At 40.8% G+C, this 21,471-nt stretch overlaps 1 protein-coding gene across 1 annotated transcript in view; it reads right to left on the bottom strand.

The window, feature by feature from the left end:
* The window catches only part of gramd4a (GRAM domain containing 4a), a 50,758-nt gene that overhangs the window by 16,656 nt on the left and 12,631 nt on the right, over positions 1–21,471 (bottom strand). Inside the window, exons 3-4 of the mRNA XM_073480512.1 lie at positions 17,725–17,845; positions 724–844 (exon numbers count right to left, since the gene is read on the bottom strand). Coding sequence (XP_073336613.1) covers positions 724–844; positions 17,725–17,845 — 242 coding nt within the window. The remainder of the gene's footprint in view (positions 1–723; positions 845–17,724; positions 17,846–21,471) is intronic.

The following is a 21,471-nucleotide window of genomic DNA, read 5'->3' as shown; positions in this document are numbered from 1 at the left end:
CAACTTCTTAGTGAAACCAGTGTTTTAGTTTTGGCTACCAGGCTCTACTGCCTTGCCCAAAAACACTTGGATAGTAGCCGCAGAAAAAGAGCACCCCCATCTCTCCAGCTGGATACTGCTATCAGAGGATTAACTGAAGAAAACTCTGCTCACGGTACATTAGCTTACCTCTCACACACTGTCTCAGACATTCTTGAGGCTGTGTTTCTGTGCTGATAATCACTTTGAGAGCACTGGTGGAATTTCCCATTGGCAGGCGTGGAAACATCATCTGATCCCACACGCAGAGTCGTACATACACACCCTGGGTTTAAGGGTGGCTCGCTGGGTGCCAAGAGACGCAGGCTTTTACTGACACCAGCATAGCAACTGTGTCACAGTGTGCACTTGGCGACACAGACCGGCGCGTGACTTGCTTCTGTTTTTTCTCTCAATTTCCATCTCCCTCCAAGCACACACACACACAAACACACCTCCTTATGGAATACCCCGCCTACTAAGCTGCTGAGGCCTATATTTATAAACAGAAAACTTTGGTAGCACTGGGACTGACACGCACAAACACACTGCAGATATGACCTATGATAAACTTTGATCAGCTGAATTGTCACAAAGTGCAGTGTCACCATTTCCTGTCATTCCATCACTTTTACTTCCCTTCTTTTGCACATTTAGTCTCATCTCCTGTCGTGCACTCGGCTCTGCTTTCTGTCTCTCTCTTACCTGGTTTTGAGCACCTCATTCATCTTCTGCTCCAGGTCTATCCTCTTGCTTCGCTCTCTCTCCAGCTCCTGCCGCAGGGAGTCCACATTGGTCTCTTCCCGCAGCTTCCTCAGCTCCTCCTCTGGAAAAATATAACACAATCATTGGAGATCAGCATCTCAAATTTTTGATATGAAAACAACTCAGCCCCAAGAGCTCCACATGTACTTTCGAGGTCATGAAAAAGGCATCTGATAAGTATGCGTGAAAGTTATTCAAACTTTATGTGGAACATTTCATCCAGCAGATCGCATCTGAATTGGGGAAAACAACTTCAATTTCTGCAAAACAGACAATCTAATCTAAAATGAAAATATAATTAAATGATGAAAAAACATCTTATTCTGAAGTGGAATCAAAGTTGAAGTTACACAACTGGAGTGATTTTCATTAATAACACATCCTCCAATTATTAATGCTGCTCTCACTTCATGTCTCCCCCCATCCAGCTCCTTCACCTTCACCTCCACCTCACTCTTCCTTCTTGTCATTCACCCCCTGGCTTCAAGTGGTTTCAGGTATCAAGGCTTTCTAAGCCTGGGGTGCAACATCAGCACAGTGGTGTTTCCTCTCAGTCTATTGTCCCTGAATAAAGCGACACATGAATATTGGAGGAGAGGAGGCAATGAAAAGGTGTGCACGTGCAGAGGCACAAATGACTGAATGCTTCCAAACATTTATTCATCCATAGCATGATGCATACAAAAAAAGAAGAAGGAAAAAGCACAAAATCACATCCACATATACAGAAAAAGAAAGAACGTAAGTCAGCAGGGCTTTTCCTTTAAAAACTGAACTTTGTGAACCTCCACCACACTGCTGAGGTTTAAGCAGAGGATTTACAGTTAAGCACAATAAATGCAAAGTTTCCAACACTGCTTGAAAGAGGAGTACCTTCATTATTCTAAGGGACCAAACTAGGAGTGAAGAAAGTGTTAAAAGCAGGGTTACGCGCCCCCTGCAAAGGAAAGTGTATATCACCTGGTACCCCTCTTCTTCTTCTACCCGACACACTGCCATCATCAAACAGGCAGGAGGGGATTCATATTACAAGAATCAAGCTGCCAGTTTCTCTTTCTCATCACCTAATCTCATATCTCACTCGTCCTTTATCTCTACCCATTAAAGCTAATAAAACATTCATTGCCAGCACCTCCCGCAGCTAACGAATTACCGAGAGGGCATACACTCTATCTCCAGATCTCACTTGCTTTGTATAATGTTTTGCATTTCTGGTTTAGTGAAAGCAGAACATTTTGGTCTTCCCTCATGTGAGTCACTGAAGAGGAAACCCAAAAACAAAGCATGATTTTGTGCTCTCTTTATTCATCTATGTAACATGACTCCTCTCAGACACTTTCATCCCTCCACTGGCTCAGTTTGCCTGTCCTCCTTTCCCTATCTGCAAACATAAGAATGTGTTTATGGTATTCATGTATGTAAACAAGACAGAGAGAGTGAGCGTGTGTGCGTAAGCGAGAGGCCAGCCAAAGGCTGCTATGGGCTAAGCAGCTTAGGACTGGCTAGGTTGCACTGTGCCAGGAGATACACGTCCAACTGTAAACCTATTAGACAAATGACTAACAACAGCTGCAATGCACCCTGGGTGCTGTAGGCAGAACTAAATCAGTGGTTTACTCTATAGTGAAAGTAATGCTTAAATACAATGGAACTTGATGGACAAAATTAATTAAAAAATTATTTAATACTTTAAAGTAAATCAAAGTGGCTGAAAATAAGCGTGACAGGGATACAGAAGATGAAGATGTTTACACCAAGTCTGACATATTCCCGCTTTACAAAGTTGATATGACATATATCTTTGCAAACAACTGTCCATTTACACATCCAGCAGAGAAACAGTAGGATGAATATTAATTAAAAGTTGCATTTCTGGCCACTTGTTGTATGAAATTCCAATATTCACTGGTCCTTTAGCTCTGTTTTGGTCTCCACCAACTTCTGAGGGAAGTATCAGGCTGCTAAATGCTCCACTATGTTTACAAGCTAACTGCTAACTTTAATTTGGTGCTGAGCACATTGGGTAGAGCGTTATTTCCTGTTAAAAACAGCTGCCTATATAAATAGCAACTTAAAATGATGCCACAATGTCAGTAAACCATACACAATATACGGTACTTTTAATGTAATTGACCTATTTTGCTAAAAATATTGATAGTACTGGTCAACAGATGAGTGTGACATGTACTATACTCAACGACGCTGTCACTCATTTGCTGTTGTCCATACCTTCAAGCCGCTGACCCTGCAGATCTCTCACAAGGTCACTCCCTTCCTTTTCCCCCAAATTTCCTGCCCCTTTAATGTGTGTTACTTCTTCCCCTCACCTTGTGCAACTATTTCTGTGTATAGAAACCTCTACAACTCCTTTCCCCTTTCTCCACCCTTTTCCTCTCCATAGTTTCCTTCCCAACACCAAAAATAGACATGCCTCATTCCAAAAGTCCATAATACTGTGTTAGATGTGCCGCAAGTGTGTGAGATACAGCACTGCATGACACAATATGGTATGTGTGTCAGACACAGACAGATAGAGTACAATCGTTTTCCTGTTCCACAGAGGCCCTGTACATCAGATAGCATATTAATAATACTGTCAACACGCCTGTTCCGCTTCTAAAATTGGATTGATGTCTTCTATATATAAATCTTCATCCTGGGTTACCATATCACAGGGTCTCTTTGGCCATTATGAGGGATAGTAACTACACCATTTATCAGCAACACAGACAGGGGATTAGCTAAATGCCATGCCAGGAGATGTCACTTTTAATAGCGCTGACCTTCTCTGCCATGCAGGCTTTGCATGAACCTCTAATCTCTGAGAAAAAAAAAATAAGCTAAAAACACACATTATATCATCTGCTAATAAAGGCTAGAAATCAGCAGGAAATCCTTGCAATGTCGAAAGAAGGTAATTGCGATATAATGATGTGAATGAGGCCAGAAGAAGCTTGCGTGGTCCTGTTTAGTTTAGGTAATACAGTAGATTCTGTACCAGGTATGGTTAAAGTCAGATGATGGAGAGGGTCAAGTTGTAGCTAGACACTCTGCTGAGGTTAAATATTGTGAAATGTTAGGGTTTTTTAGATATAATTTTAACAATTAAATTGGTTGAAATCAGATGTGTCTGAATATATTTGGACAAGTGGAACAATAAAACTTCTGACATAGTTTTATAGAGATGTCAGAAAAACGTGCCGAGTAAAAATTGTGCAATATTGATGACATTCAGATCGTCTTTCGACATTATTTTTCTTGTTAACTCAAGTGAAAAAAATAGGGTAGGGGTGGTGCTGTGGAGCAAGGGTGGCATCTGCAACCCAAAACCACCATGGCTAAGTGTCATATGAGAGACTTCCTTTACACCCCCTACATGGCACAGTCATTTTTAAACAGACACTTAAAATTAAGACACATAGAACTATATGTTTTCATCCATGTTTTCGTAATAAAAGAAGCTTGTGGACTCTAACTACTGTATCTGTATCTATTGCTATCACAATAAAGATGAGGCTATCAAACACTTTGGTATTTGGTTGGTTTTGTATATCTCACTGGGGTTGATCACATAATAAACAAAGAAGTCTACAGTACCACCTCTGTATACAGCGCAGTGTGGTTGCCAAATAATACTGCCTAACGTGTAGAAGCTTTAGTTATCTATTCAAGTTCACAGTACATTGTAATTTGGATCAACTTGTCCATAAATTCCTGATTTTGAAGCTGACAAACTTACTGAGGTTGAGGTTACTTTTGTGGCTTTTGATCTTATCGACAGCTCCATTGTAAAGCAGCTCAAAGCTGTCAAAGGTGTAGTCCTCAAGCCTGCAAAAACCCATCCGTCTCTGCAGTCGGCCACTTCCCGGGACGCTCGTGCAGGAACGGGACGGCAGAGTTGCCGCCTTGGGTCTTTCTTGAAATCGAGCCACGGCGACAGGTTCTCAGCACCCTCTGCTCACTCAAAAGTCCTGAGCCCATCAAACTTTGGGTATATGCTCCATGTTTACATGTCCCATTCAATAAGAGGTCAAGGACAGGTTCCACTGTGCTCTTCTGTCACCAGCAAAACAAAGAGACTGTTCTGTTAGGCCTCCACACACTGAGTGATAGTCAGTGGTCAGAGCTGGTCTGAATGCTTTGGTCACTTTGTAAAAAGAGAAGGAGGGCACGGAGGTAGAGAGAGGTGGGGCTTTGCTGGGTGGCCAGCAGACTAAGAGGGCCTGGAATCTGAGATTTCTGAGTACACTGGAGCTGTCAGACACACACACACAAATTATACATGTTCATGTGTCAGTATGGGTTTATTTGAGTGGTTGTGTACATATGTGGGACCATATGTGGGTGTTATGTGTTTGTTATGTTTTGGTTTTATGCATGTTCACATTAGAGTGCAGGAGCATGTGCGTGTGGATGCGTGAATGAGTACTGTACATACGCAAGCAAAGCAAATTGCTTTTCATCTAAGCAGGCAAAGTTTTTAAGACCTCAAAGGAAAAGTACTGTGTGAGTTTTTCAATCCAGGTCAGAGACAATGGCTCCTTTCATTAAAGGAAGGTGGGGGCACGGGGGGGTTCAGAGAGAGAGAGGGAGAGAGAGAGGGGGGGGGAGAGAGAGAGAGAGAGGGAGAATCAGCTGCTTCACATTGGCCTCTAGGCCTGTCACGATAATCAATAAATCAATTAATCATACGATAAATTAAAATGAGCTCGATAATTTTGCCGGCCTCGATAATTTCCATTTGCATGCTTGTTTGTTTTCCTCGTGTCTCTCACTAGAACCCTCTTGTCAGTCACTAGCCCCATTCACGCAGCCGTTTGCATGCGGGGATACTGCGCCAATTCTCCGCATCCGCCTTTGTGTGAACGTTTCAGATGCGGTGAGCGGTGACATTTCGCTGCGTCTCCGGAGGTAGTATCAGAGGCGAACCGAGCTGGCGGCGCGGAGCGAGGGCGTGTCGATCTGATGGTGTTGGTGTCTGATAACTCTACAGATCCTTCACTCAACAAAATAAAAATAAATGTCCCACAAAGCAACGTTACAGGACCAAACAACAGGAACGTAGTAACTGGTCGTGTCTTTGGCAACTTATGTGAGGAAAAAAATACCGCAGTTATTCGTGGAGAAGTGTCTGTCAGCCTGTCGGTCTGACCGACTCTTCGTCACATTTCTGCCCGAAAAACAGCGTCTGTCCCTGGCAAAAAACTTTAACTCGCCAAGTGTTTGTCGCGCGACGGTCAGTTACTGTTGTGATGGAGACGGTCAGCCCTCCCGACAAGACTCAGTGAACTTAGTGAACCCCGAGAGTGAAATAGTCAGACAGCGTCCAGTTTACTGATGGCGATTATGTAATTATGTAAATTATAGAAAAACGTAACTTTGTCACTTTCCAGGATGTTTGGTGAGTCAGGATCTCAATCACAACACATTATAACAGCATCCATATGATTATAAACAGACAGCTGGTACATGTTTAGATTAACAGGAGGACACCGGGGAAACACCTTGAAAAAAAACACATACGTCATCATCATCACGTGTACCGTCACGCCTCCGCATCACTACAGACAATGGTGCTAACATTGTTGCTGCAATAAGGAACCGTGGCTGGCCATGGCTCAATTGCTTTGGCCACAGCCTCCATCTTTATTTATTTTGGATATTTAAAATGTCTTTTTCACATTCCAATGTTAAATATTCTTTAGAAATAAAGGTTTATTGATCTTTGAAAGGGTGTACTTGCATTATTATGCCATTATCATTATATTAGTTGAAAAATGGTCTCAAAGCGACAATATTATCGTTTATCGCATAATTTCTAGGACAATTTATCGTCCAGCAAAATTTGTTATCGTGACAGGCCTATTGGCCTCTCATTGTTCTCTTTCTCTACAGTGTTTGCCACAACACGGGTTGACTTAAGCAGAAAGGAGGCTTGAGCTTTGTGGCCTCCAGCTGATCTGCAGGTGTTAATACACCAGTCAAGACGCTGACGGCGGAAAAAGAGAAGGGGAAGATAGGCTAAAGATAACAATAAGAGCCCAGAGCTGGCAAGTGGAGAGTTTGAAAAAAGCCAAAAATGTGTTCTTTCTATACAATACAAACCACAATATTATCTTTTCCTCTAAGATTTATCTTTGCTTTAGAAATTAAACCTGTTGCACATTTACACAGACAGCTACTCACACTAATCTACTGATACCGTCCGCACCGTGCAAGTGTCAAGTGCACAGCATTTGGGTTTTTGAAGAGAATTTCATTGTCAAATGTGCAAATATTAGGGCTGGATATAATTAATTATTTTCCCTCCAAGTTTATTCTCCAATTTGAGTTTGTATTTTATAACTATTTTACTGCAGTTCACTTTGAGTGCCCAAAGAGCAAGTACTGTATTTTTTCTTCCTTTTGTCTTAATGTATCTTTTTAAACTTTCTTCCCTCTCTGTGGCCTCCTTTCACTCTTGCCCTGATATCTCTTCTTGACCTAGATTTCATTTGCTTGTCTCACTTTTTCCTCCTTCTACAACATTATGTTGACTTCATGGCTAAATCTCAAACTTCAGTCCTCCCTACAACATCAAAACAACAACACTCCTTCTTTCTTGTGCCATACTGTCTTTGCTGACAGATTGTTCATCACATGGCATGGAGCCAGACTTCTTGACAGGAAATGTATAGGGAGTAGTTCAACTGTCGTCTCTCAATGCGGAATTCTGTGTCAGTGTCTGTGTAGGCAAACAAACATGCAATAAATAATGTAGATAAACAATGTCCCATAATCCAATGTTGTGTCAGCAGGGAGGATAGCATCTGCTTGTTTCGAGAACGGTAATCACATTTCACGACATCATGAATATCTGGCCAGGAGTGCAGTCTTCTCTAAGAACTGGGAAGTGCTTTCAGGGAAACGGTAATGAAAACAAATGACACTCCCACAGTTCAACACGGTGCAAGTGTGTAAGAATACACCCAATGGACTGGATATCAGAGGGGCCTTACATTCTCTGTTATAGCTCTCAGATTGCTCAAACTTAATCAAGACCAAATAAGTTCAGTATGTCGTGGATACGCCGCCTGGTCAAAAGACTGAGACTGTAAAATTAGTCTCTCTACCCACATCCCCATCTGTTGCATTCTCACACACTCAAATGATGACTAAACACTACAGCATCTAAACTCTTGAGGGTACAACAAAATTAAAAAGGTAAGAACTGGGACAGTCTAGATTACATTGAGAGAAGTAAATGTAAAATGAGATATCTGCACTAACGTGCACTGTACGATTGCACTGTGTGTAGATACAGGGGTTACATGAATTACAGGTCCATTAACAATGCCATTCTTCTTCACAAACTCAAACATCCCAATTAGAAAAACCTCTGGCTGACAAGAGCCATTCTGCCTAAAATACTTAATTTCCCTTTTGTACAGAGAAAGAAAAGAGTGTCTCCTTAGCAGGCACGGAGCAAGGTTTTTGTTCATTATCATGCAGCATGTCATCAGCACAGTACAAGTAATCAGTAATGAGGCAGAGTAGAACACTCAATCACTTGCATAATTATCTCCGAGACTTTTCAATTACTTCCATTTTTCTGCTGTAGACAAACTCTTCAGACACTAAAGAGATCCATTTCTTACATATTTAACTTCCAAAGCAATACCTTAACAAGCTTTTGACATGTTGTCTTGTTCTGTTTAGACAGAAGACAAAATACAGCACGATACTGCACTGTCACTCAAATCCATCTTATATAAAGACTCTAAAACCATAGCTTTTAGCAATAAAACTAGCAGTTTCTCCAGTTTGTTATATATATTATAGCTGAAAATCTGCAGACTATATTGCATCATACCAAAACGTTTCCAGGGACGCTACAATCCCGTCTGACAGCACTAACAATTTGGCACTCTAAAATATTTAAGTGAATGTCAACTGTTGTTGACACCGAAAAATAGAAGAGCTGCCTTTCTACAAAGTAGCAACATTAAGGTCTTCACAAAAGAGCCCTTTTAAAATTTAACATTTCAATTACATATTGCAGACCTTATAGCCATAGTGGCTGTATAACTTACAGTGTATCATACTTACTTTAAAAAGTAATTTAAAAAGTTGAGTTGTTTGACAAAAAAATCTCAGTAAACTTTGTCTGCTAAGGTTGATCAAAGCTCTGGGGTATCCCTAACCTCAAGACCACTTACTAGCTTTTTTGTTTGTTTGTATTGCCTGGTTCAGACTACAAGATATTTTTGGCTGTTACGATGACAATGACAACAAACAATGGCGGTGTGTATGATACTGTTAAAAAAAAACCTCAAACAGAAAGAAAAAGCAACATGACCTTTCCTCTGTTTCACAGTTCCCCCTCCCGACATCATTCTTCAGTCTTTCTGCAAAGTATACAGTTATGCATGGAAGATCATCCTGTGTTCCTAGTGGTCAACATTTAGACCATATTGTGAAATTCACTGTGGAAGGAGAAAAAAAAATTCTAACATGCAAGTCTTTTTACATTAACCTTGGAAACAGTAGTTAAACTAGAATCCTTTTTACAGGATGACATGATGTGTTTGACACACTTCATGGGAAAAAAGATTGATTTTATGCACATTGTCATTCCCAACCAACCTGGCGCCATACGTCTGCAGGAACAGATTAAAATTGGGCTTATATCGTGTCATCTGAACCTGGCATACAACTACTGGTTTCATTTTTGTTTATAACCTTTGCAAATGTGCTCTACTGTGTGTCATTCCAGTTTAACTACTGTTTCCAAGGTCAAGGATGAACTTTCAAGCTCTAATTTAAAGCCAGGCAATTCTAGAGCACCAACTACAGCGACAGCTTAATTTTTAACAAGGTTGTTAATGTCAGTATCTAATTGGCCCTGCACACCCACACAGGTGTTTTCAGCTACTCTGGCTAATTGGCTCTTTTTCACAGACGACATGTTGGCATGTCACAGTAGCAAAAGCACAGGTTGTAAATACTAAAATTAATTATTGCTGAATTCCATTTAGCTATCCTGTTCTGCCCTAACAAACAACCAAATTCACAAAAAAGTGATGGAGTTGTCATCTGTCAGTCTATGTCACTGGATTTTAATATTCATTCTTGTTTTAATATCTTTCTCCCTTCTTCCAAGTGGTTCCCTGCTGATGGTGCCAGATGGTATCATGAAGAACACAGTACAATACCGACCTATGATTCATCCCTGATTCCGCTAGCTTTCAGTTTTGCTGCTGCAGCATTGTGCCTGCTTGTGTGTAGCCTTTATGTGTGTGCTCCTCTGCCCAGCGTGAAGTAGGACAGCAGCTAGGACACTGTATTGATCAGCCAGTCACTGTAGCGCACAAAGCATGGCCTGTTCCCCTGCAGTGACCTTCAATACGTGACCTCAGAACAGGATAGCCTCTCTCTCTCACTCTCACACACATCTAGTTCTCTCAAATGTTATGGAACTAGTCCTGGCAAAACCGATAAACCCAATTATAGCAGGACATGTCTACTCCACAGGGCAACGTGAGTTTACAGAAGCAGTACAGACATGTACACACTTTTGCTTGCGATGACCAGAAAGGACATCAACAACCAAAACGTCCAGTGTGATTATCCGTTTGGCGTGTTTACTGCATAGCTACATGTGTTTGTGTTGTTGTTTTTTGTCCAGCTAGGACTACAAATTAGGTCTTTTGGAATGGTGAAATAGAGATTTAAAAAAAAGAAGCTAGATATCAACAAGCCAGGAATAAAAAGAGAAAGAAAAAAGAGGACACAATGGCAAAGAAAGAAGGCATTTAGAGGCAGGAGGGAAAGGGAATAAAAGCAAGAGAAAGCTAACGAGAGACAGAGAGGAAGCAATAAAGCCGAGCACATTAGGTCTGCTCATATCATTACATGAGGTGATTTCCACTGGCACTACCTGCTGCCATTTTACCACCAGCAGGAGGGTCAGTCTGCTCAGCTCTGTTGCCCAGGGGGGCATATTCCAGTTGATATATCTCTCTGCCTCTACATTTTATACTGTAGTAATCACAGAACTATCACAGGGTTATCACTCAGGGAAACCAGGTCCTAGTAGTGCTGATCATGAATTTTGTTGTGCTGTGTGTGAATACTGAGAAGGGCACAAAAATTTACACAGAAACACACATCCATATATTATCATGTGGGTCATTTTCGAAACACACACTCGGACTGCAGTTTTATGCTATAATCATAATAATAATTTACATCTCCTCTGTGTTTGTGTCTTCTGTGGTTGCTGTTACAGAGCTCGGCAGAATACATGATGAAGCAGCCAGTCTGCACGTAATGAAGGAACTGTTAACTCATTGATTATCTGATTACTGAGAACTTGATGATTGAAATGTTAAATTTGTCACTTAGTGAGACCGAGTCTGTCTTGGCTCTCTGTATTTTTAAACATACTCTATGTAACATCTTTATATGGGATCACATTTTAACAATTAAAACATTACATATTAATGATGACATTTGGGGTGGGTGGTATGGATAAAATGTTGAATAATTGACGGATACTTCAAAGCTGGCATGTAATTACCATATTTAAGTAAGACAATCACCAAAACCTGACAGCCATTACTGACCCTGAAAGCACTGGTACCTGGTTGGATTCAGTATCACTTTTCTTTTCTAGATAAAAATCCCCTTGAGGGAATTTAATTAGAATTTAAAAAGGTGCACTATGTAGTTTTAGGGAAGAGAAAAGAAAACTCTTCATTGCCTGACTTTTTGTATGCCTTAACAAACTAAATCAACAACTCTCTTCGTTTGTGTGAGTGAATAAACTGAATAAAGAAACTGACCTTAAACACAATTTCATACTGTTTTACTTTGTTTATATTTTCTAGTTCCTACTTTCTAGCTTCAAACAGTGTTCTGGGGGCCGTATTTTCCTCTGAGAACAGCTTGTTCATTCAGTTATGGAGTTTGTATTATTACCTCATTAATATTGTAAATATTAAGATCCTGACATAGTGCCCCTTTACATAACAACTTTGAGATATTAACATGTATCCGAGCTTGTAAAATATTGATATGACTCTAAGCAATGAAAAATAATAAAAAATAATAATAAAATAATTTTCTGTTGCTGTGACTAATCCACATACCTCACTGTAGACAATTTATCAGGAGCTGCAGTTCTATCTAGGTCTGTGGATAATCCTGCAGATCTAGCCACAACAATTTCAATGAAAAGACACACTAATCTTGAGTTTTTTCAAATGTATTTTTTTCAGAGATTTGCACCACAAAAAAAGAATCAATTCACTGTATTCAGGTGGCGCCAGATGTCTCAGAACCTGGGCAAATTAAACCAAAACTATTGCCATAGCTATTAATCAATGGTGTATGTGAGTAAATCAGCTCCCTTACTTGACTTACTGAGGCTTTCACATGAACACGTAGCGTTCACCCAACAGACTTTAGAGATTACCGCAGCACTTCCCTTGGTCTATGTAGAATGAGGCGAATTATGCATTTATTCAACGATGAAAACTTAAAAAGACGGAGTGAGACTAAGTGACACTGCCAGCCCTCTGAACTAATCAGATTAGACTGTTGTGGCGTGTCTGTCTGTATGTATGTGTGTGTGTGTGCCTACACACAAACATAAAAGAAGAGAGAGAAATGACAGAGGGAAATAAATGAGAGGAAGGGACTAAATAAGGTTCTGAAGAGGCGAAAACTGACGGAAACACAAGCGTAATGCAGCAGAAGGTCATCAGACCTCTGCTGCGTGCGCGTGTTAGCCTCCGTCTATGTGATCTCACGTCCGGAAACTTGGTTACAAATTAACCAATTAAGTGCCCTCAGAATAGCACTGGCCAATCACAACAAATGCAAAGGGAAAAGGCTGGGGAGATACACACACAAACACACCATCTGGAATGGAAACTCATGCCTCCTGTGAATGCAGGAGACAATATACTTAAGCAGTGTGTTTGTTTTGGCGTACAGCGTGGGCCCCCGGCTTTATTTTAGGCAGCAGTGAGAAAGACGTCAGCGTGAGAGAGAGAAAGAGGGACAGAATACGCCTACACTCTGTTCACTCTGACTGTGAAAGAAATCCAAGAAGCCCAAATAATTTCTTGGGTTAACGCTGATGCACCATTAGAGGAATAAGCACAAAACCAGCACAAACCTCCTGATGTGTCTCAGTTAACATTTATTATCTTCTCACTGAAAAAAACTACACTGTAAACTGGGAAACTGTGAACTGTAAACTGAAATTAGGGAGATGAGAAGAGTTAAAAAGTAAAGCAGCGCAGAAAGTGGAACTCATTCATATTTTAGGTTCTGAGATCTAGAGTCTCATCTAGAGCGACTTGAAATGAACAAGCAAGATTTGCTGGCTGGTGACCTTTCAATGATGAAATTGTCCTATTTGAAAACCGTCATTGATTTAGGCTGCAAATCATTACGTTTATGATTGATTAATCTATTTTTCTATTAATTGTTCAGTCTCAGTCATATACGTCACAATTTACCAAATCTAAAGATGAAGTCTTTACCATCTGAAGTGATAGCTTGTTTTGCTTAAGCCATACATTTAGTTAAGAAACAAATATATTTTATTGCATCACTTTTTAGGTGAAAAACAAACAATCAAAGAATCTTAATAAGTAGTCATAAATCATAAAGTCTTCTTGCACCAATAAATGATTAATAAATGGTGGTAATCTCATTCGGTCATTCTATAGTTTGGAATCCGAAGTATTTACACGCATTTAACTTGTTTTTGTGGGGATACAATGTGCAAGCTGTGCCTTCAGCCATGGCAACAGACTTCAAGATCAAGATAAGTCAGGAAACCAATATAGGATGCCAGCGAGCTAGACCATTTAATGTGAGGATATTCACAATTATCTCGATTCATGATTATCCCAATAAAATTAACCACGGTTTACTTATTGTGAGTGTTTTTTTTATTGCTATCTGCAATCAAATCCATAATTGTCCCATCTCTATATTCAGTAAATACTTGTCTGTGTAATAGGTTTCATTGTTAGTGATGGGGTCTGCCATTCCCACTCTGAATTCCACTTGTTTACCTAGATAGAGATTCACAAGACAGGATGCATGCAGCTAACTCAGCATTACTATTTGTAATTCTGTCATCTCCACTGTTAACTGTTAACTCACCTACAGCTGTGTTGGAGTTGTGTCAAGCTACTGTTAATAGAAACATTTGTTAAGAGAAAACAGTATTTCCTACTGCTGCTGCTTCACATAATTGGCACAACATAGGGTGGCTTTTATTGTGAAGCAGTCACAGGAAACGCAGGTTATTCATTACAGAAGTTAGCTCTGTGACCCTTCATCAAAAATGTCTACAAAAAACTATACACACGATAGTGATTTTCATTTTTTTGACAGCTGACCAGCTTTAAATATAGCAGGAAATAATGTTCTGTTGTATTTCTGACAAAATAACAAGGAGTGTTTGCTGCTCTCAGAATTCATGCAGCTGCTGTTACCACCAGTAACCACAGGTGTCGCCAAATTAACCTGAACTGAAATCTTAAAGAGTAGAAATGCAAATCAGGGCCGTCTTCTGACAGTATGTTGTTGCCTATATTACCTATGCTCTAGAAAAGCCATTACACAAGACATAAACCCATAACGTCTCGCTACAAGTAACCTTTTGTTTCAGCCCACTAATCCCATTAGCTATAAGTACCAACAAACTGTACATGAGCATATACACAAGTCTATATTTATCTGTTCTCAACACATTACTGAGAATATAATGAATGCACACTCATATAGGTCTTTCTATAACAGGCTATATTATACAAGGAATGCCACAGCTTTATCAGCAGTCTATTATTTATTGTACGATTAAAACATAAAGCACAGGGAAGCAGAATAGAGTGCAAAGGAAAATAGTAGAAATAGAATACACAATAACTAGAGTGCAGGGCAGAGAGCTCAGGGCTCCATTAGGTGCTAATGGATTGTCACGCTTCAGTGTTCCCCGAAGTACGATTACATCGGCCAGGGATAGGACGAGAGATTGGCAGGCATGAGAGAAATGGATAACCAGAGAGTGTGAGGGGAAGGGAGAAGCAGCGGGCAGCTGCAAGGAAGCAGAGGGAATACACTTGACTTGAGGTTGTTTTCGAGAAAACAACACCAATACCCAGAGGTACTACTACCCTTTACCAATCATCAGCAGAAGGCAACATGTAGAAAGGTTCCTCGCCTTCGGGGTCCCCTTACAAAATGCCAAATGGCTGCCATCTTAGGTAGAGCACTGATTACATTTCTGTTCTTTACTCTTTGAGCTCATGTTAACTCTTACAGCTGTTTCCCCTGGTTGAGTGTTTATTTTCAAGCACACATGTTAGTAGTATGATGTTCTGAGATTCTTCTGAGATCTGACAGTGTCTGAATTAAAGAACACAGAAAGGGAAATCAAAAGCAACAGAAGGGGAAAAACGAGCAAGGAGACAGCCGAGACTGATCCAGAGAAGAAGAGCGGGGAATGGCAGGCAGACTGTGAAAGAGCAGCTCAGCGGGATGCAGAGAAAAAGGCAATGATGGATTTATTTTTTTTAAAGAACAGGAGGTGGAGAGAAAAAAAGGAGGAAGTAAGGAAAGGGCAAACGGGAAGGAAGAAAGCTCCATGAAGGGAGAGCTCATCTAGTTAGCACCCTGACGTTGCAACAATGATTCCAGCCCTTTTTAGCTCAGGCACAGGCATTGTGAGAGAGGACATTGCCTGAGGTATTCTCTTTCACCCTCTCTCTCCCTGTCTCTCACCCTTTCTCTATTAGACACACAGTCGAAAGTGAAGGGGGGGGGGGAAATCTTCACAGTCCATTACACACTGGGACTGTCAACGTGCTGCACAGTACAGGACAACCAGTACCCTTCACTGGATACCAGGTTAGACAAGCTTGTAAATGAGCTGAGTGAGCTGTGTGAGCTGTGTGGGTGGACTCGGGATAAGCATCATGCAGTTTGTTTGTTTTTTATTTTTTGTTTTGTGTCAATGATCAGCCTGCCTGCCTCCCTCCCCTCTTTTTCCCTGCCTCCGCACCATCCATTTATTCCTCCCCTAGCCTTAGTTGTTTGGGACTTCAGTTGACAGACAAACAGTAAATTCATAACTCAAAACTGCAATATGAAGAGCAAAGAATAACTATTTCTTTCTCACCCTCTAGGGTTTCAATAGTGGATGCTGTACTATGAGCGGGAGTCATGATTCAGGTCCGTTTTTTCATGAATAGAGAGCAAAAGCAGGTGTAACCATACGTACATAAAATGGTGGCTTCACTGTTACGGTCATATTTAAGGTCTTTTTTGCTAGAAACTGCTGGGAGCGGTGAGAGTGAACAAAAACAGTAAAGTTGTGGGCTGTAAAACCTGTAAAACTGCACGGGGACTGCAGTCAGGTGATAATTTTAGTGGGTTTGTCCCTTTTCTTTACATAAGTCATTGACCCACTGTATAAAAAAATGATTATAGCATTAATTTAATGTAATTTAGAGCAAAAAACTATATTGACACTGGCTTCCTAGATACATGTTTTTCATATATCACTTCTTGTTGGATCTCTGTAGATATTCTACTGTAGATTACAATGATATGCATGGTGCAAACAACAGATGACTGTAATAAATAAATATAGAGAGGGTAATTGAGGACGCACCGCTGCTTTATGGATGCTTCACCTCAGTGGGCCTCTCTGTATAGCATGGTAAATTGATTAAAATTAGCTCAGCAGCTGCTTTCTTCCCATTATGCTTCCAGCAATTTCAGGGTTGCTAACATACAGTTAGCAGAACGAGATGTTAACCTTGTTATCGCCAATTCTAAATATCCGATTGCATGGTTATCTGAAGTCCATTAAACTTGTTTAAACTGTTTGGCTTCATCATTTTCACCTGACTTCCTTCTGTGAAAATACAGAAAAGTTTCTTTTTAGCAAGAAAGGTAGAACTCTTGTATAGCATTCTAGCAAGCAGTGGAACCAGAAACGGCTTCCAGATACAACTGGGTACTATCATGGCTTTTAAGTTGAGTTGGGCAACAAATTACTGCTTTATGTAGTAAGCATAATGTATTGGGGTTATGTTGGGCTGCCAGTCTGTTTGAAGCTGCACACAGCAACCAAGAGCAAGGCATAAAACCCACGTCCTGCAAGACTCAAACCACAAAGCAGACGGATAACACAGGATGCTTATAATCTAGAGTTAACACGCACATTAAGATTTATCATAAGAGATTACAGGTTACAGCACATCACAACACTCACAGTAAATGCATTCAATCTCAGTAGGGACAAGAGGTAGATACCAGCAAAAGTTGTATGTGTATCCCTCCTAAAGACAACTTTTATGAAGTGTTACAATAAATGTTTTCTTCTCAGGAAATGAGACATGACTAAGTGCCAGTATTGCGTGTCAAGGACAGATTTTCATTTCAGCTACCATTGAGTTTAACCACACTGTCTCATCAAATAGCGGAGGCTTCCTGCTACATTCACCATTTGGTTTGCAATCAGAAGCTACTGCAGACAAGACATTGTAGAAAACGGCAGTATCTCCACAACACAAAGTCACCACTGCAAGTCACTGAACTCTCACTTTTTCCTCAGCGTTACTTCCTCGCTGTTGGTTCTGCAAACAATCTCACTACCCACACATGCTATAAAACCACGAGCTGAATGCCACAAGTTCAGGGATTCTGGGTCATGTAGAAAATCTCTAACTGAATTATAGAGACAGCTTTTGGGAAACCAAAACCAGAAAAAATTAGACTTGTGATAACTTTTCTCTTTGAGAGGCACAAAATTAACCAAAGACCCGCCAGCAAACATTTGGTCTCCACACCCAATTACTGATGTCTCTGTTGTGTCTGAAACTGTGAACTGCTCCAGGACTGGTGTTATCTGGTGTATATACTCACGTAGGAAATGTTTCTCCAATAAGGCAATTTCCAGGTGACCTTTGACTTCATTGAGTCGGTCTGACTCCGACCTCTGGAAGTCCTGGATGGCCGCAGCCATGGTGGGAGACCCCGAACCCGCCTGTGCACGCACACACGCATTCATGCACACCAATGTACAAACAAGGTCCATACACACACACCGACATAAACATTTCCATTCACAAACACAGGAAAGAAAAAGAGAGACATGTTTGAATTTAGAATTACGTGACAACAGAATGCATACGAGAGAGAACAAGCATGGAAATCCCACATGATCAAAAACATACACACAGATTAGCATGGCACCATGACTCACGCTAACGTTTCCTCTCAGGTTTAAGTCCAGCTGGAGCGAGATAGGAGGAGGAAGGCAAAAAAGAGGAGAATCCCCTTCTTCAGACTACAGCAACACTGATGACTCACACGCCTCTGACTAAGGGCTTTAACCCTGACACACACAACTAGCAACACAACATGTGTGTAGGTGGACAGCATGAATGACAACGATTGAGGGTTGCCGACTGTGTGAAAGAGGACAGAAACGAGGGACAAACTGTGAGGTAGAAAGAGGTGAGTGGGTGGCGGAGGGATAAAAAAAAGGAAGCAGAGAGAGGAGAGGAAAAATGTCTGTGCTAGCGGGTGATGAGCACTGCATCGCTGCTCGACTACAGCGAGGGTCCTTTAAAAGACTCTGACACACACACATTGCAGCAGCTTCTCCCCGACAGCACCCAGCATGGTTTGTGTGTGCCTGCGTAGACACACCGCAATGTCTTTAGCTGAAGTGCTCTCTGCAAAAGCGCGAACGTGAGACACAGAGAGAGGAAGAAAGAGAGAGAAGGAGGGAGAGGGGGAAAAAAAGATAGCAAAGAACTGACATTGACCTGAAAAAACCATGCTTTGGGAGAGAGCCCAAAGCCTGACAAGATAGGCGGGTGGGGAGAATAGAGACACGGAGATAGAGAGGGTGTCCCTGAAAAAGAAGCACTTCAAAAGAAAACAAACGGGAGAAGGAGTGTGTGAGAATTAAATGGAGGCAAGAGGATGAAAGAGAAAGAAGTGGGAGAGGCAGAAAGACGAGGAGGACACGGAGGAGATGAAAGGAGCGAATGGTGGGAGTGAAAAGAAGTTCTGCTGCATTGCGAGCGCTCAGCCACACAACGCTCTTGGGTTTGGATTTTTTCAGCCGTTTGTTATTTTTCATAAGTCGAATTGCTACGTGGTTTGGTCTAAGGACGGGATGTAACATGAGCACACCTTCATGTTGTGTAATGCAATCGTCAACTGTCAGTCTCAACCTCCTGGTTATCGAAAGTAGGTCAAGCCCTGACGTCACCCCGGATGATTATCGGCTGATTAATTACTGTGTTCCCCCTCTCCCTCTGTCATGACTGTGGCTGTAGTGAGCAGAGAAATCTCACTGTATCCTGCAGTTAAAATCCATCATCATTTCCATGTTTTGAACATTATTATCATCATTACAGAAGAAAAAAAAACTGAGGAGATATGACCACAACATGTATGCAAACAAATGCAAAACAACATCTCGTGGAGTTCATACAGCATCAATATTGTGATATAGAGCTACTGTACTTTGCTTCACACCCACTCTTAGCCTTTCAATCATTTAAGTGTTGGTTCTGCTAACGGTGCACATAAGGTCAGTGAGCATAACTGATTCTAAATGTAGCTCATCTTCAGAGGTGAACAGATACATATTTTCTGCAGCATATTGTATTATGAATCTACAACCTGATTCCAAAGACACCATGTAAAACATAAATTAAACAGAATGTGATAATTTGCCAATCCTTATTGACAGTATATGTAATGTTTCACCCTATTTAACATTGATTTTTGTAAACATATACTTATTCTGAATTTAATGCCAGCACCACGTTTCAAACAAGTTGGGACAGGGACAACAAAAGACTGGGAAACTTGTTGAATGCTCAAAAACACCTGCTAGGTAAACAGGTTCATTGGTGACAGTTGATTGTATCATGATTGGGTGTGAAAAGGGACGTCCTTGAAAGGCTCAGTTGTTCCTTAGCAAGGATGGGGCGAGGTTTGCCACTTTCTGAACTACATGACCCTATAAAAGGATATTACTACGTGGGCTTGAGAATGCTTCATAAAGCTGTTGTCAGTAACAGTTTGTTTGCAAATGTATCATTCTGTTTTATATTCATGCTTCAAACACAGCATCCCACAATTTTTTTCACACTTTAAATTGCAAATGAGCCACAATCCACAACTCTGTTATTTTTCTGTAATTTAGCTGCACTGAGGTTAACTGCAATCAATCAGCCACAACAAAACAAAGAAACAAAACAAAAAAATAGATGCAAATTGTTAATACTGACAACATGTCCAGAGAACATCCAGATATTCATTGAGAGATATTATAATCACACAGTGATTGTTTTGTCTGGGTGAGCCCAAGGTTTTTGTTTCAAGACATTTGGTGTCCTGGAAGCTTTCAATGTCCCGGAAAAATTCCAGTCAAATATTATCTGTTTATTGAGCTGAAAAACAATTCATGATGGCTGCCGAGGCAGTTCATCACCAACCCAAAGTGTCTGTATTTGACGATCTCGGAATGAGATTCAACAATCAACAATCTGTCTCTCTCTACAATCACTCACTCCACCTTTATACAGTTCAAAATGTGCTTAAAGGAAATTGATTTCACTGGACATTATGACTGGTGAGGAGGGATGTCAGTTTCAGTTAATTTTGCCTGTGAAAAACCAATACCCATTTACCAGTAACTAACTAGTTAATTATTGAGGAAATACATAATATGACATGAAATTCAATTGAATCCAGCACTCAATTGACTAAGTGAGCTCCGGCACATGTCAAGACAGCCTGGCCGGGGGCTGACATGGAGAGGCTCTGAGCGAGGATTGAGATTGCTGCCTTTCTGTATGAAGATAGTGAAGATATCAATGCCACCCCTTTCTTTGCCTCTTGTTTAGAGATGTATTCTGTCTCATCTCCCTAACCTGCTGCTCACATTCCTCAGTTATCTGCTATACCTCTCACTTGATCCTTTTCTCACTCTTCGTCTCTCTATGCTCAGCCTCTTCAGGGACATTGTCCACAGGCTGTATGGCTGCCTCAGTACAGAACTGACACAGAATTGTCTGGTTTATCCTGGAGAGTAGCTCCAGGGATCTCAAATGCTTTTTGCATACTTGTTTTTTTTTTCCCCATGTAGTGATAATGCCTGTGCTTTTTAAGCCTGCAGCTTTCTCATGGGGAGTCTCACAGTGGGATGGGAAATACAGAAGGTGTGATTTCAAGGCCTTGTTATGCTCATAAACACACATAACACAAGAGACCTTCTCCATGTTTGGCAGATTGTCGGTCGAGCAGGCTGGTGTTTGCACTTTTTGATCAGCCGTGTCCAATAATTAACAGAAAAGGGTTTTACACAATGGACACTGATATTTTCTTTTAGAAATGTGTTGCTGTAAAACCATCCAGACAAACAGAACATGACTATTGATTCAAAAAGAAGCATATTATGCTTTATTATTGTCAAATCATCAACAGTTTCATCAAGAAAACAAATCTAAGATGAAGAAGCAGGGGTTATGATTAATCCTCTATTAATGGGAGAAAACGCTGGCAATAGAACAGATAATGGGGTTATACTCTACTTGCCAGACCTCATATTACCTGAGCTGCCTGTTCTACTTTCACTTACTTTTT

The sequence above is a fragment of the Pagrus major genome, chromosome 14 (assembly GCF_040436345.1).
Source record: "Pagrus major chromosome 14, Pma_NU_1.0".
Classification (NCBI taxonomy): Eukaryota; Metazoa; Chordata; class Actinopteri; order Spariformes; family Sparidae; genus Pagrus; species Pagrus major.
Note: the sequence above shows the minus strand (reverse complement) of the source record. Positions and strands in the feature narration are given on the sequence as shown.